Raw genomic sequence first — 16,141 nt, forward strand, 5'->3', positions numbered from 1 at the left:
GTAACAGTAACTGTTAATTTTTAAACTTTCTCACTTTGTAATTATATATATCTTTCTCACCTTGTAACATTGTAAATATGTCAATAGTAATGTACTAACTTTGTAAATTCAGTGTAAATGACCCTAGTGGTCGAAACACTTAAATAAATAAAACAAATACCTATATGAGGAAAACAAAAATTAATGTTTAAAATAAAGGCCAATTTTCGAAATTTCATATAGAAATTATATGTTTTTCACAAAACTACAAGTTCCATCATACAATCTTGTTCTACGTTAACCTTGAGAAAACCATTTCAAAGCATCAGAAAACGGGTTTATATATTTTTATTTTAAAGTTTTATCACATTGTAGTTATCCAAACCTCCTATCCAGTGTTCTACCATAGGCCATACAAGTTTAGGTAATTCAGCACTCTCAGAAATGTTATTTTTAAAAAAATATATTTAAATATAAATATTTCATTACACCACATAGGATTAGAGACATCAGAGAAGCCATGAAATGTAACGAATCATAAACTAGTCCACAAAACGATCGCCATATTTTGACAATTTACAAAAAAATTGTACGTTAGTAGCAAAACTATAAGTACAATATTGGTTTTCACTTATCTTGATTGTGAAATGCATTTGTAAAAATACCATGACTATGTCGCGACAAAACGAAGACAATCTTGAGCAGGCGCTTGAGGTTTACCATCCCGCATGACATTCCGAGACTTCAGTTATAGAGAAGTGTATTTTTCCCGAAAATAATTGTTTTCGATTGAATTCATAATAACGTATGAAATTCCATTTATAATGATTTATAAAAATTTTTTAGTCATGAATTACGCTATATTAGGAATATTTGAATTATTACTCTTACTTAATTTAGCACAAGTTGATGTTATAAAAAAAAAAAAAAAAGATAAGTTTACATACCGTGGGAGAAAAACTGAAAAATAGTTTAACAATTAAATTTTTATTTATTTTTTCAGTGGAAATTGCAGATTTGAATTTGTTTTTCATGAAATCTCACACATAATAAATAAATGAGAAAATTTTACTTCTCCAAAACATTCCACCGAGATCCCTTTCTGTTCCCTAATTGATTGGACTACCTTGACTCTAATTATGGTTTAATAAAACATGAAAGGTTATAATATAATTTTAGTTATTAATAACTGTTTATAAACGATTTTTTTCAATTAACTAGTGTTGTCCTGGACAAAAACTCGGACTCTGTAAGGATATTAATTTCTCAGAGAAATTTAACACTTTTTTATTCAAAATCGATAGCCACGAAAAAAAGGTAACCGCCCACTAAATTTAAAATTTTAGAATGTTTTGTACGTTCAATCTCGAAATAATAAATCATTAATCGTGTGAACGCATTAACCCATGTTAACAGTTAAAAATTAAGCTTTTTATTTAATTACTCACTAATAATCTATAATTAATTTAATGATATAAAATCGTTTATGTATTTACTAATATATTACTGATGTCGTTTTATCAAGGTTTTATTTTTATGTTCATCAGCGATCAAATATTAGGTTTAAAATATAATTGCATTAAATATATAAAATAATTTAATAAAACGTTTAAAGAAGTTAACAGTGGACCTGCTTCCACAAGTATGAGCTTTTATTAATTATTATTTTAGAGACTGATTGACGCCTACATTTAATGCTCTGTTCTTATGGCCTGTAGCGTGATGTTATTAAGTTGTTTTTTTCTTACGCCTCGGTAAGTAGCCTATCGTGCCATTCTCCTTATCGCAGCTTAAAATAAGTTACAATTTGCCTTGAATTCATTTGTATCTAAGTTTATATTCTTTAGACCAGTACATGTCAAAATATGGTCTCCATCCATGTCACTCATGTTGCATCGAGGGTAAGTAGGTGAGTCCGCGATGCCTACCCAAGTGTGGAGGTGTCTTTGTAGATCATACCTGTCACTAGGCGGAAACAATCCACTCTCCCAGTTCTGCTTGGATCGAACTCGTTGATCCTTGTTCAATAGGTTCTCCCAGTTCTTATCTTCCACTTGGACTTGTTGTCTGGCGTTTGTCATGTCCCTATAATAAGAACGTATGGATTTTAATGGCTGGTCTGTAAGAATAATCCCACCAGTGATCCTTTCGTCACATAAGCTTTTCTAACAGATAAAGAGCAGATTTCTCTCTCCTAACCTAAAGTGGCTCGAGACCTGCTTAGAGTTCCATAGCTACAAGGGGGGGGGGAGGTCGACTTTACTCCGCCAGTGATTATCCGTAAGGCTTGATTTTGGACTTTGTCTAATTTTCTTAGTGCCGTTTTGGAGGAGGTAATTAAAAGTTCAGTTCCATGCTCCAGAGGCCTCACGTAAGGATGTCCTGGGACGCTCCCTATTTAGTTCCAGCTAACCTTTTCAACGGCTTCAATTTAGATTGCCTTCAACTTAACTTCGACGTTATAACGTACAAAGTTTTCTTAAATAAACGTTCTAAATAATACAAAAGAATTTTTCAAATTGAAAAAGTAGTTATAAAAATTAAATAAAAAAATTCTTCAGCTTTATATACTGGTTGTATATATCGGTGAATTTGATAAATTTCAATTCAGTGGATTCATGGTAACTTTCCGGGTACATTAAAGACAATGTAGATAACATTTGGTAAGGATTGGGTCTGTAGTTAGAGATTACAAACGAAAAATGGGCTGTCCTGTTATTTAATACTATAATAATAACCGATGAATAAACATAAGTTAAACTTATAAGAACAATACAGCCTTATTTTTATCTTGGTCATGATTAAAAAATGGAAATTTTAAAATACAGAAAATTAATAGTAAATAGAAGAGTTTAAAATCAACTTTTTCATAAATGTATAATAAAGCCAACTTTAAATAAATATTACTGAAAGATTTAGTGGAGAATAGTTATACCATGATATACGAGTATAGTTTGGATTGACTATTGAGTAATTTAAACACTTGGTTTGAATGCAGAAGCACAATGCGTCAGTTACAGAGCGTGCAAACAATTTAGTGCACACAAACAAGAAGCAGACTCCACTAGAGCTCATATTGTTCTCTTGAAGGTCAATAACTCACCCAACAATAACAAATAACTGATATCGGTCGCTGAGAGGCCAAGTGCTCAAATAGTCCAAATACACGACCTTATATCAATAAAAATTGCTAAGGTTGTCCCCCCGCCGGTAATAATGTGTTCTGTTTTGTAATATCGTTAAACCTATATAATAAAATGCTTTCATTTTATTTTATTTTTACGGTGCTACAACGCGTTGCCAAATCTGCCCACTTTCAGCAACTTCCGCGATTCTGTGGAGTCATCCTATTTCGCACTCCTAGGACGTTCCAAGCCAATCGCAACTACTACCGCTTATTAGGAGTACTCAAGTTATTCTCTTCTCGTTCCGCAGTGAAGTTTCATCAAAAGATTTCTCAAAAGGGACCAGTTTGATAACCTGGAGAGCTTTAAGCCCACAAAATGAATCGTAAATATCCAGGTTTCTACATCTCCTCTAAGTTCTATCCATTAACACTCCTTCCACCGAACTATTCCGCTCAGACAGAAGAACATTTTGTTTACTTTTCTTGATTGTAGGCCATGTTTCCGATCCGTACGTTAGCACTGCCTGGATTATGATCACATAAAGGCGAAATTTCGTTTACTGCAAGAGCTTGTGGCATCAAAGCTGTTTTCTTAGGCGGTAATAGCAGCGATTAGTAGACATTACTTACCTTCTGATATCAACTTGCAGACGATTCCTGGGTCATCAGCCCAAATATATTAGCTAAGTCACTTGTACAAATATATATTCTCGGAAGGCCAATAATGCCTTTGTTTTAGCTTAATAAATTGATCTCCTCGTCCACAGAACACTAGAAAGCATATAAAAGTATTTTTAATAAGTTTTACAATTTTAACAGATCTGACTATTCATCTCCCCATAAGAACACATTATCAGGGCAATCTGTTCAGCTCAGCCAGGCCCAGATTATTTTTTAAAATTCAAAATAAAAATCTTAGAAAATTAAATTATAATAAGAAATAGACGATTTAAAGAGGCAATTCATACTACAAAGCATATATTTAAAACATTGTAAACTTCAAAACAGATCAGTTTCATCTTAACACTAAGGACCCCCTGGTTTCAGGGTCTTGCATTTCATATGGAAAAAGCAGAACCATGGTTCCTGAACTAAATGTTGATTTTATAATAACACCCAAAATTAGTTACTTTATTATTTTTTATTGTCGCGATTTTTTTAAAAATCTATTGATACTTATGAAACTGATTCTTCCTTTATCTTTATTTCTTATTCATTAGTCTTCAACGTTTTCGGTTCTTTTCCCCATGTTTAGAATTACATTGCCTAACATATTAACATCTTGCTTATATTTAATATAGTATTTATTTATACATAAAACGATTCTATGCATAATTTCTTTTTTACATTTCATAAATATTTTGTCCTTTTTTATGTTTTTTCCTGTCAACTAAAATTTTCATGGAAACTTATTCTAATTAAACTATTTGGACTATTACTTAACAAACGACAGTTCTTGCATCTTTCACTGTTTTTAAACTGTATTATTAATCATTATTGCTGAATATATTTTATTTTGTAGTTTTGAGTTTCGTTTAGTCAGGTATTATGAAATATTTAAATTATTGTTATATCTTCATAATTTATGTTCATATTGTTTGTTTCTGTTTTAAGACCATCTTTAAACTAAGTGGAGAACCTGAGACTTTGAAAAAAAATAGATAAAGTCATTAATTTATTTAATATTTTAAATGTAATAAACATAAAACAGAAAAAATGGTTGACATTTACATTAGGTTTTTATTGGTAATTAACAAAATCATGAATAACTTATTAAAATTCATCTCTTTCAATGGACATCAGTTATAAACTACTCAGTCTATCTTCAAGCCATTCAGATTCATTTTGATTTATCAATCAGAGGAGTTAGCAAGCCTTATGAAATGTAGGTTCCTTAACCCAGGCCTAATAGGTCCTTAGTGTTAAGATGAAACTGATTTGTTTTGAAGTTTACAATGTATTTAATATATGCTTTGTAGTATGAATACCCTCTTTAGATTGTCCATTTTTTATTATAATTTCATTATCTAATATTTTTATTTTACAATTAAAAAAATAATCTGGCCCTGGCTGAGCTGAGCGGAGTAGCCCTGATGTGTTGTTATGAGCAGTAAGAAAGTCAGATCTGTTAAAATTGTAAAACTTACAAGAGTCCCAAACTCACACCAAGTTGAAAAAAAAATTATTAGTCATACCGATGTCTTTGTACTTAGTACATTACCTTTTTCTTATTGAAAAAAAAAAATAACGGAATATTATACACTTATATACTTTCCAGAGTTCTGTAGACGAGGTCAATTTATTAAGATAAACTAAAGGCAGTATTGGTCTACGGAGAATGTTTATTAGTACAAGTTACCAAGTTTATATACTTGTGCTGAATGATGACCCAGGATTGTCCGCAAGCTGAGATCAAAAGATAAATAATGTCTACTAATCGCTACTATTACCACCTAAGAAAAGAGCTTTAAAGCGGCAAGCTCGTGCAGTAAACAAAATTTCACCTTTGTGTGATCATAATCCACCCAGTGCTCATTTCAATTTTATTTTCTGGGATTTTTATTTTGCATTTTCAAAATCAAATATGTGATTTTCAGAGAGACTGTGTTGTGCCAGAGCTGTTATTATTATGTTGCTAGACTTTTTAAACTTATTTTTGGATTGATTTATCCTGATCTTTAGCTTTTTGGATAAAATTGGTTGCATTTTGTCAAACAAATTTATGTATTACATTTTTCTTGTTAGTTAAGTGTATGTTCTTTGTACTATTGTTATACATTCCCAATTATAAATTCTAATGGTGGTGTATTTTATATTGTTGATAATTCTATAGAGAAAAATAAAAGTTAATGGTTTTAAAATTTAAATAAATAGGTTTGAAACTAAAATGAAGAAAATGACCTGGGCAGAATAGCCTGCAATAAAAATTGTGAATTAATGTGAGGAGGAGTTTTGTATTGAAGATGTCCTTGAAGATGGCTGGAATGGCCGAAACGTTGGACTAGTGAGAAATAAAGTGTTGAGACAGAATTGGATACAATTTTTGGTTTTATTTAATAAATAATTACCTTGTCTCAAAAAAATTTAGAAAATAAATAAAATATGAATTTTGATATTTTAAAACCCATTTGTAGAACCAAGTTGTTAAGTTGCTATCACAGCCTGGATGCAGTTCCCACAATATGGCATTGCCTTCTAAATTCTCCGGTCAACTCATCCTTGTTTGATCCAAATAATTTATACATTTTTTTTTCCAAAACCTCATGGCACTGTTCCTTCCTTACTGTAAGTGACTATATATCCCATCCATATATGTAGAACAGTGGGAAGAATAATAGTTTTGTAAATTTAAAAGTTTCTGGACATAAGGTACAAGGATAAGCAATTTCTAAAATTAAAAATTATAATCATTTCCCCCCTTAACCTTCTTTTTTTCCTCATAAATTTTGTTTTATCTTAGGTACCACTAACCTTAAATACTAAAACCTTTCTACCTGTTCAAATGTATTTTCTCTAATATTTATATCACTGAGTGTATTTACTTCGAAGCCTAGTTCTCCAACAGTTTTTGTTTTATAATACCTCCTATTTACCCAATAATACAAAATCATCAGCACACTCAAGCACGGATATTTTAATACCTAGAGTTGAAACCTTTTCAAGTATGCTCCACCTTTCTAATAACAGATTCTAGTGCTCAATTAAATAGGATACGTAACATAGAATCACCTTGTTTTAACCCTGACCAAACCTCAAATTTCTTGAATTATACTGACCAGATGCAGCAACCATCTTAAATATGGCATCCTTCCTTATTTAGTCTCAAATCCTCAGATCTCCATAGATGTGGTGAATTTCCTAATTTTTTTCCTTGGTGCTACTCGTCATTATCTCTCATTGAGCACAGGACATGTTTTCCACTCGAATACATTAATTTTTCTTGCAGATGCTCAATTTGATACCGAGGTCTCACAACCATAAGTCACCTCAAAAAACTTTAAAGTTGGAGCACTAATATTTTGTATTTCATATTGAAGATGACTATTAGTGATGCCACAGGAGTTAAAAATTACAAGTCACCAAAATTGCACAAAGTAGAAAATAGAGTTGTTTGGACCGTCCATAGCTCAGATGGTTATGCACAGTCCTACCAATCTGAGATCTGCAGGCGGGGCCTGTTCAAAGCCGGCCTGAGGCATTATTTTTCATCTAGTCGCAGTCCCACAAAATGATAAACTTGACCCCCCACCATGGTTAGGCAGTATAGGACTCCAATGGGAGTCTCGGACGAAAAAAATAAAATAAAACAGAGCTGTTTAAAGAAAGTATTTATAGTAAGGGTTTTTAAAATAAATTTTCAAATGTTCACCATTTTGGCATACATCATGGAAACTACTATTCCTAACTAAATTAAATTAAAATTATCTAACTTCATTTTGATTATTACTTAACGTCTGTACATTTAATGGTTTTGAGATATGAAAAGTTTCTCAAGTAGACTCATTTTCGACAAATGCAGGATATGGTTAAAATCATGTAAAAATATTTTTATATGCTGTTCTAGAGTTAAAGAAATGACTTCCACTAACTAAATTGATATTTAACTCCTAGCGATTAAATCATAATTAATGAAGTAGACAGTTAACAACATTACTGTGCTAATAAATACAACATATTAAAAAAATAAAACAGCTAATATTGGTATTCCATCTATATAATAAAGAAAACAGAAAAATATTTAGTTCGGGGGTGCACAATGTCTCTAATCTAGTTGCTTTGGTGTACTGGATCGATCTATTTCAGTATCCATCTCTTCCTCATTTTTGAATATATCTATATTTTTATTTAAGTATATTTTTTGTCTATTAGTTTGGTAAGAGACCTCACTGCTTGAGAACTTCTCTTTTTTCCATCTTCACCATGACCAATATAGCCAACAAAGTCCAAGTCATTATTTTTTTTTATTATTTTAGTTTCCTATTTAATAATATATTTAAAAATTTAAATGCATCATCTGAAAAAACAATTAAAAGTCTTAATGGTCATAGTGAAGAAACCTCCTTTGGAAACAATGAGAGTTTTGGATGCTGTTACCTCTGAGCTAATGGGCACAACAAAATATGAAAAAATGGACATTGGACGAGTTTAGAAGATATATTAAAAAATGAAGAGAAGGATATTGAAATAGATATAATAGTTCTTCAATATTCTTATTCAAATATTTTTCTGCTTTATTCATTATATTGATTTAATACCAATGTAATCTGTTGTATTTTATTAACACCTATTTATTGCAGTCATGTTACTAATCATCTATTTCATTAATAATAAGGCTTTATTATTAATTATTAGAGGTTAAATAAAAATCAATTCAGTTAGTGAAGTATAATTAATATTAGTCATTTATATCATTCTAGAACAACAGATAAAAATATTTTTACATGAGTTTGACCATATCCTACATTTGTCGAAAATTAGACAACTTGAGAAACGTCAATCTCACCTCAGGAACAAATTAATTAGATGAACAGATGCCAATTAGTACTCAGCATGAAGCTGATTAAATTTACTTTAAAGTAGTTTAAATTGATGTTTCATTATTTTTAGACTTTTATTTTATAATGAAAAGAGAGTTCCATTCCCCTTTCTAAAAATAAAATGACTCGTATTATCATCTTTCCATAATATATATAACTTCCAGAAATTAATTTTTTAATTTACTTATAACATAAATTTATGTTTGGTAATAAATAATAATACATGAATTAAATTCAAGTCTGTGAAAAATTAAAATATTTTATTTGTTTAAATTCTAATACTTTAAATGTGGTAAAAAAAAAGTGAACTTTACATATAAAAACTAAATGAGCATATTTTGAACCTTAAGGAAATGAAATGGGTTCCTGAATGCTCGGTTCGGAACATTGTTTTGATTCTTACCTGGGGCAGATAATATTTATTTCTACGTAGTCCTTAGAAATGAATCTTAACACTACCACCTTGGTTAGTATGCGGTGGCAACTTCTAAGTTGCTGCCAGGATAAGGCAAAAAATAACATTAGGCACACTTGGCAGACAAGTTCCCCCCACCAGTTACCAATTACAATACCAAATATTTTAAAACTTGCAATGCCATGCATAATCAAGATTCAAACTAGTGTTTCTTCAAATGTTTCAGAGTTAAGAAAAAATCTTACTTTTAATCAAATTAACATATTTTCAGTTATGGAACAGTAGAACCTTCCTTAAAAAAAGGCAGATTCATTACAAACTTCATTACTAGTACCAGTTTAATCAGGTCAGAAAAAAGCTTTTTACAGTGGAAAATCATTATGTTAAATTTTGTAGTTAGAACATTCTTTGATTGATAACTAATAATAATCCATATAGCCTTCTCAAAAATAATGACAGAAACGATTGTACCATAAAAATATAAAATTCAAAAATCAATTATTGAATAACTATTGAATATTATAATAGTAACAAATAGTCTAAATACCTCTTACTAATTAGGTTTCCGTGATCCACAGCTACCCAACTGAAAACAAAACAAACAATTGAATATATATGTATATATAGTTGACCGTAAAGATTTAAATATAAGAAGATGGTCAGGGTTGCAGTAAAAAAAGAACAAATAGTTTAAAACTATTTTAATGTCCGACATTTCGCCCCACTTTGCAGGACTTCATCAGGGCTGTTCAAAGCGAACGGTTGAACAGAAGGCAACAATGAAGCGGTGATTGTTGCTACATTGTCATTGAGATTGTCCGCTTCATTCTTGCCTTCTGTTCAACCGTTCGCTTTGAACAGCCCTGATGAAGCCCTGCAAAGTGGGGCGAAATTTCGGACATTAAAATAGTTTTTAATAATTTGTTCTTTTTTTGAACGCAACCCTGACCATCTTATATTTGAATATATTTAAATTCAAAAACATATAAAATCCATTCTTTATCTATTTCTTCCTATTGCCTATTTATTCTCCAGTCTTTTTTACAATAATTTAGCCAACAAAATACAATCCAATTATCCAAAACAATATTTGAAATTATTTTCAAATGATTCTTTGTTTTTTCAATAAGTTTGTTTTATGTTCTCAATTTACTTTTACAATATAAAAAAATAAATTCTAATTGGACCAATTTAATCTGTATAAAAGAATTCATAAATGAAATTATTTTATCATTTACAGATTATACAGTTCTCTGAAAGAAACACATGCAATTTAACGCAAATAAATTGAAAATTATTCAGGTAAAATGTTTTAAACTACTGAATTTTATTCTTTTGATCATAAGACCCCCCCCCCCCACCTTGAATATTTTCAACTAATATTCAATTAACAAATATTGGCAACATTGGTGATAAAATTCCAGATTACAATTATAGGATTTTGTAAATGAACAAAACAATGACAAATAAACGAAATTACACAATATTCAAGAACAGAATAATGACACAATTGTGTCATTACAAGAATAATGACACAAGTGTGATATAATGACACAATTGGATGTGCCACTGAAAATAAAATAATTCACCACTCAACATATTAATAATAATGTAATCATATGGAATCAAATTTAGATTATGATAGATTATATAGATTTTTTATAACAAAAATAGTATAAAAAGATTAAAGAAGCAAGATCAAGATATTAGCAATCATTTATAACGTACAAAGAAGATAGAATGATAATAAAATCATACATGCATGTTAACAGGGTGACTACTTAACTTAAAAAACAGAAAACTGAGTAAGTAGTAAAGAATAAAGTGGTTAGGTAGTTCATTTTATAATTTAAAAAAATTGAGTGTCCCAATATAGGCACAAGTACACAATCAGCCCAAAGAAACGATTTAGAGCAAAAATAACATTCATTCTTCTTATGTTTAGAAAAAACAACCCAAGAAAGTTAGGCTATGAGCATGAAAAATGTTCCCCTTTAATTTTAAAACCAACAAAAATATTTTAAAGAAGTCAAAATTTCATTGATTAATGCATTTTTGTCAGTAAAGTCAAGGCATTAAAAGGAGTATACAACATTACAAAGGTTAAATGAACATTAAAACTGAAATCTTTCATCAAGAGTTTAAGAAACTGAAGGAAAGTTTATTTTTCTATTATTTTAAACAAATTGTAATTATTTACATTAGGAAAAACATTAAATTAAGACTATATAATGGGATCAAACATGTACTGCACATAGTTTCACACCTGCTCTAACATAAACAGTTTAAAGGGTAAGTGCAGATCTAAGTGTAAACCATGGTAACTTAAAAATATTGGAATTATTAATACTCAATTCATAAATTATAAGTTAATAATCTATAATTGCTAATTATATTACATTAACTTATCATATAAAAAAGATAGTAAAAAAGTTATAACTTCGATACATTAAACTCAACTACTTTTATAATAGACACCTCTGCAAACTATCAAAATCCAGAGAAAAAATAATATAGCACATGAATCCAAGTTTTATAGAAGTAGGCCATTTATTTTATTTTTTCTACACCTTAGGAAGTAGACTATTGCGCCAATACAATTTACCCAGTTTACTTTTGCCCTGAGTTGGTCAGCATCCTGTTGAATATCTTCCAGACCAATAAACATTAGATGGTCTCCATCCAAGTCTCCCATGTTGCATTTCGGTGAATCTATGATGCTTATCCAGATCATGTCCTGTTACTAGGGGAAAACAAGCGACCCCCTCAGCTCTGCTAAGATTGCCTCGGATTTGTTTATTCTTCCACTATAACTTTGTGTTTAGCATTTGTCCTATTCTTACAATGAGAACAGTGGGCCATATATAGGGAAGGCATTTGCCTAGTTTTCATCTACTGTGCCATGGTAACTGTAGAATGGTAAGAACTAGTTTTTAAAAATCTGTTATGCTTTTACTCCATCTTACCTTAAACTGTTTTTAGTTTCTTATTATAGCTATAGAGGCTCTTCATGGTAAGACCTCAGGCAATCTAAAATATTCCAGATCGATGAAGTAAAACATTGTGATTAAAAGATATTTAGGAAAGATGTTAATTTTCAGGTCATTATTTAGTATTATTGGAATTACTTTTTTTAATAATTAATAGTTTTAAGAAATTTAAAACTTAATTGTTTTTTTTAACCAATTATAACCAATCTAAAGGATACTGAAATTCACACAAATGTAATAATATTTTCAATTTTACATATATAATATAATATATATGTATGTATATATTGTATGCATTGTACAACGAACCTTAAATCCTTTGGATTCTCAGGACAGGTTTTTCTTCCATCTTGAAGTTCACTAAAATACATAAAAAACCGGATGTCCAAGGTCTTAACTAAAGATGGCTACTGATTATCTCTCCACTCCAACCACTCCACACCAAATGGAACAATCTCAGGAAAAAATCCTGTGTAGATTTTGTGGAGTGATGCGAAGCTGCTAGAATTCCAATGATTCCAACACCTTTTCACATTTCAGGCACTAATATACTACTAATGATAAAAAACTGTTGAACAATAGATACATTAAATTTTACAATGCCATCAGTGTCTTACCTTAGTGATTATAGAGAAAAAAATGAAAAAGATTTAATACAAACGGAAAAACTGTTTGGCTGTCACAAGAACCACATTAAATCCATTTCTATAGACATATTTTTACGAGTGACGGTTAAAACTAAACAATTTATTACACAAAATGTCGACCATATTAAAACGAAGAGATTTCCCTCCATCACCAAGTTCAATAAAGCTTACTATAATACACATGAAATGTATTAATTCATTTAAAGATATCTTTCATTATAAATTTGATGTGAATTTTTATTAATGTACAAAGATTAATTTATAATTTCTGCTTTAAGCTTTTTGAAAAGACAAAACAGATTACTATACTCCAATGTTAACTTAAACGAAACTCCATAGTAATGAAAAGAAATTAAAAAAAAGGTACATAGTTAATTATGATTTAGTGTTTTTTTAAAACTAATATTTTATATTAGTTACATGATGAATAGGAAAAATGTATAGTTGTATAAATATACAACTGTTATAAAATTAATAATCCACTACAAATAATTACAGTGAAAAAAAGGTAAATAATTACAAATGTTATATGAATTCTACTTTTTATTTTCACTTACGAGTTATAAAATGTACTTGAAATATATAGTAAGCGGAAATATTCTGATGACGATCAAATAAATGTACGATTAAGTGGTCCTTAATATCAGCTTAGTTTCATCCTCATTAAAATTAGAATTACTCAAGCATAGGAGTTAAAGTTGATTTTAGCGAAATAGGAAATCAAATTAATAGTAGGTAGATTAACTAATTATAACAATATATAAAATTAATATTAATAATAATAAGTTAATAGTCATATTCTTAATATAAATAAATAATTAAGAACGTTGCAACTAAGAAGATTGTAAGTTCTTCCTCCCCTCCCCTCCCCATAAAAAAAGGAAAATATATTTGTTTTTAATTATTAAATTAAATTAGAAATATTTACTCTATTGTTGAATTTTTCAATATTGATGATTTTAAAATGGGTTATTTGATATTTATACCTCAAATTAATTTCTTGATTATAAATAATGAATTTCTAATGTTATACTGCCTGTTATATGTCATTTTCCAATCCAAGACAGTTTTTACAATAAATTCACAATTATTCATGTAAAATTAAAATGTTGTTAACTAACTTGAATAGTTGGTAACATTGCTCCATTAGAATTGTTGCTTGGTGTTGATCGATAGAGGTTGTATGGGGTTGGGTTTGGAATTGTTTATTGTTTAGTGGCAAATATGTCTCATTTATCGTCTAATGTACTGTTGATTCATCACTATTGATATTTATTATTTTGAATAATATTTCCGAAATCTTTTTTTCCTTTCAAATTCAAGATGGCTTGTGATATCCAAGTAGTTAACCCTTCTGTTCTCAGCAGAATTGAAAGGTAAATAATACTTCTCTAATCTATGTCTAGTACATTATAAAATCAGTGGTTTTAATTGGTGATGATGATTTCTTATTTACCTGCTAAAGTTTCATTATTATCTTCATCAAAGTACTGTTTTTATTTTAGTCCTAAATTAATGGTTATACCACCTGATAATTTATTTTGAATCTTAAGTTGGTATCTAATGAATTCAAGAAAAGATGTCAAAGCCCTTAACATATTTACTGTGTTAAAAATGACTATCCTATAGATATTAAGTTTTTTTAAGGAGGTATTTTAGAAACATTTGTGATTCATTTTCAAATTTGCCCCAAGTAATAGTTTATTCCAAGAAACAGTATATTTCAAGAATTATCAAAGTTCCAAAGAAATATTAAATTGGTTACCAGAAATCGAAAACCTAATTTTATTGTGAATTTTGATTAGTAGTCATACTTAAATCAGTTGCAGAGCCTCACTTATCCATATCTATAGATTGTAGACAGGTGGGATTTCTGTAAGTCAGGATTCAGTTGAGGTTATTACTTTCATATATTTTTAATAATTGAATCTAATTGATAATAAACTAGACTTAACAGCATAAGATTAATTTATTTTTAATTAAGATATATGATGTCTGTGTTTTTGATAAGCTTTGCTAGCCATTGAAGATCAGATACTATTGTTTCATCTCATCAATTTTCACAATTTTCTGATTATCTATTTAATTCATGTTTCTCGTTTTCAAAATACTTAACCTTGTTATATTTTTAAGTTTTATCTATTACATTAAAATGTGTTACCAATAAGTGCTATCAATAAGTAATTTTTTAATCATTACTTTTATTGATTATTTTAGCTTTATGAATGATACTTCATACCGAGAAGCGATAGAAAATTCTGCAAACTATAATACTAGATTATGTATAGAAAGAAGAATGAGGATGCCTTTCTTAGATTCACAAACAGGTTTTTAAAATTTTATATTTATTATGTTTAGAAGAAAAACAGTCCTAATGATTTATTAATTTTAACTTTTTTGAATTACTTGAATGGACTGTTTTTAAATTAGAATGAATTCAGCGCTAGGAATGAGAGTGTGCCCCATAATATTGGTTTCTATAGAGCAATATACTAATAATATTATTATGTATCCTTTGATATTTGATATTAGGTTGACTAAAAGTTTGAATCATAAAATAATTAATTTTCAACAATTTTATTTAATAACAGAGGAACATAATTTCTTTAATTTGGTACATGTTAATCTTTAATACCTTTTCTTAGTCTTCTTTTCATTTCTAGCTATTGTTTTCATAAGGAATAGTCAGTTTTGCTCTAAGCAAGTAGAAATGTGCAAATTGTTTTTATTGATCTCGCATGCACATATAGATAAATTAGTAAACTTACATGAAGTATTCTACAGATTACATGAAGAATATGAAAATACATATATTTTGGACAATGCTGAATTATAAATTTATAACATATATATTTTTTAACAAAAAAAAAAAAATTATATATTTTGATTCCTTCTTCTGGAATATTTATTTCAAATAAAAGAACTTCTAAGTTCTTGATATTAGTCTTCAGTTTTTATATACTATAATAAATATTTAATGTTTTTTAAATAGTTATAATTTTTAATTATGGCTTTTGAAGGTGTAGCTCAAAATCATTCAAGCTTATTTATGAGTCCAAGAGAAAGAATCCCAGGTCTCCAGCATGGTCAAGTTTATACTTATCCATCTAAAAGATGGCGGAAAAAAAGACGGCAATATTTGATGCAGCCTCAAGTACAGTTGAGGAGGCTGGAAGTAGTTCCTGGAGAGTCGGTTGATCTCCACACCATTAGTACACTAGAGAACCCTGCTGCTGCAAATAGTGAAGATAGCAAAGATAGTGCTGGTGTAAAAGACGAGTCCCAGGTTAAATCGCAGGTGAATATTGAATTTAAGTTAAAAAAAAAAAATTATTAATTTGGAATAAGATCTTTCAACAAACTTATTCATGGTTGTTGCTTTTCAATGATAAATTAAAGCCTATGACTAATAGTTACACACACACACACATATATATATATATATA

At 29.3% G+C, this 16,141-nt stretch overlaps 1 protein-coding gene and 1 long non-coding RNA gene across 5 annotated transcripts in view; one reads left to right on the forward strand and one right to left on the reverse strand.

Annotated features, from left to right (window-relative positions):
* Window positions 1-12,823, reverse strand: part of LOC106686577 (uncharacterized) — a 54,971-nt gene extending 42,148 nt beyond the window's left edge. The window contains exons 1-2 of the long non-coding RNA XR_001344038.2: window positions 12,358-12,823; window positions 9,606-9,644 (exon numbers count right to left, since the gene is read on the reverse strand). This is a non-coding gene — a long non-coding RNA (uncharacterized lncRNA). The remainder of the gene's footprint in view (window positions 1-9,605; window positions 9,645-12,357) is intronic.
* Window positions 10,715-16,141, forward strand: part of d4 — a 37,460-nt gene continuing 32,033 nt past the window's right edge. Inside the window, exons 1-3 of one of the 4 annotated variants that reach the window (XM_014429953.3) lie at window positions 10,715-10,863; window positions 14,913-15,022; window positions 15,716-15,993. In XM_014429953.3, coding sequence (XP_014285439.1) covers window positions 14,917-15,022; window positions 15,716-15,993 — 384 coding nt within the window. In that variant the 5' untranslated portion in view covers window positions 10,715-10,863; window positions 14,913-14,916. Of the gene's footprint in view, window positions 10,864-13,761; window positions 14,072-14,288; window positions 14,592-14,912; window positions 15,023-15,715; window positions 15,994-16,141 lie in introns of those variants that run through there. The other 3 variants (XM_014429952.3, XM_014429955.3, XM_014429954.3) reach the window with 3 other exon arrangements.

The sequence above is a fragment of the Halyomorpha halys genome, unplaced genomic scaffold (assembly GCF_000696795.3).
Source record: "Halyomorpha halys isolate HHAL.00 unplaced genomic scaffold, Hhal_1.1 Scaffold840.1, whole genome shotgun sequence".
In the NCBI taxonomy this organism is placed as follows: Eukaryota; Metazoa; Arthropoda; class Insecta; order Hemiptera; family Pentatomidae; genus Halyomorpha; species Halyomorpha halys.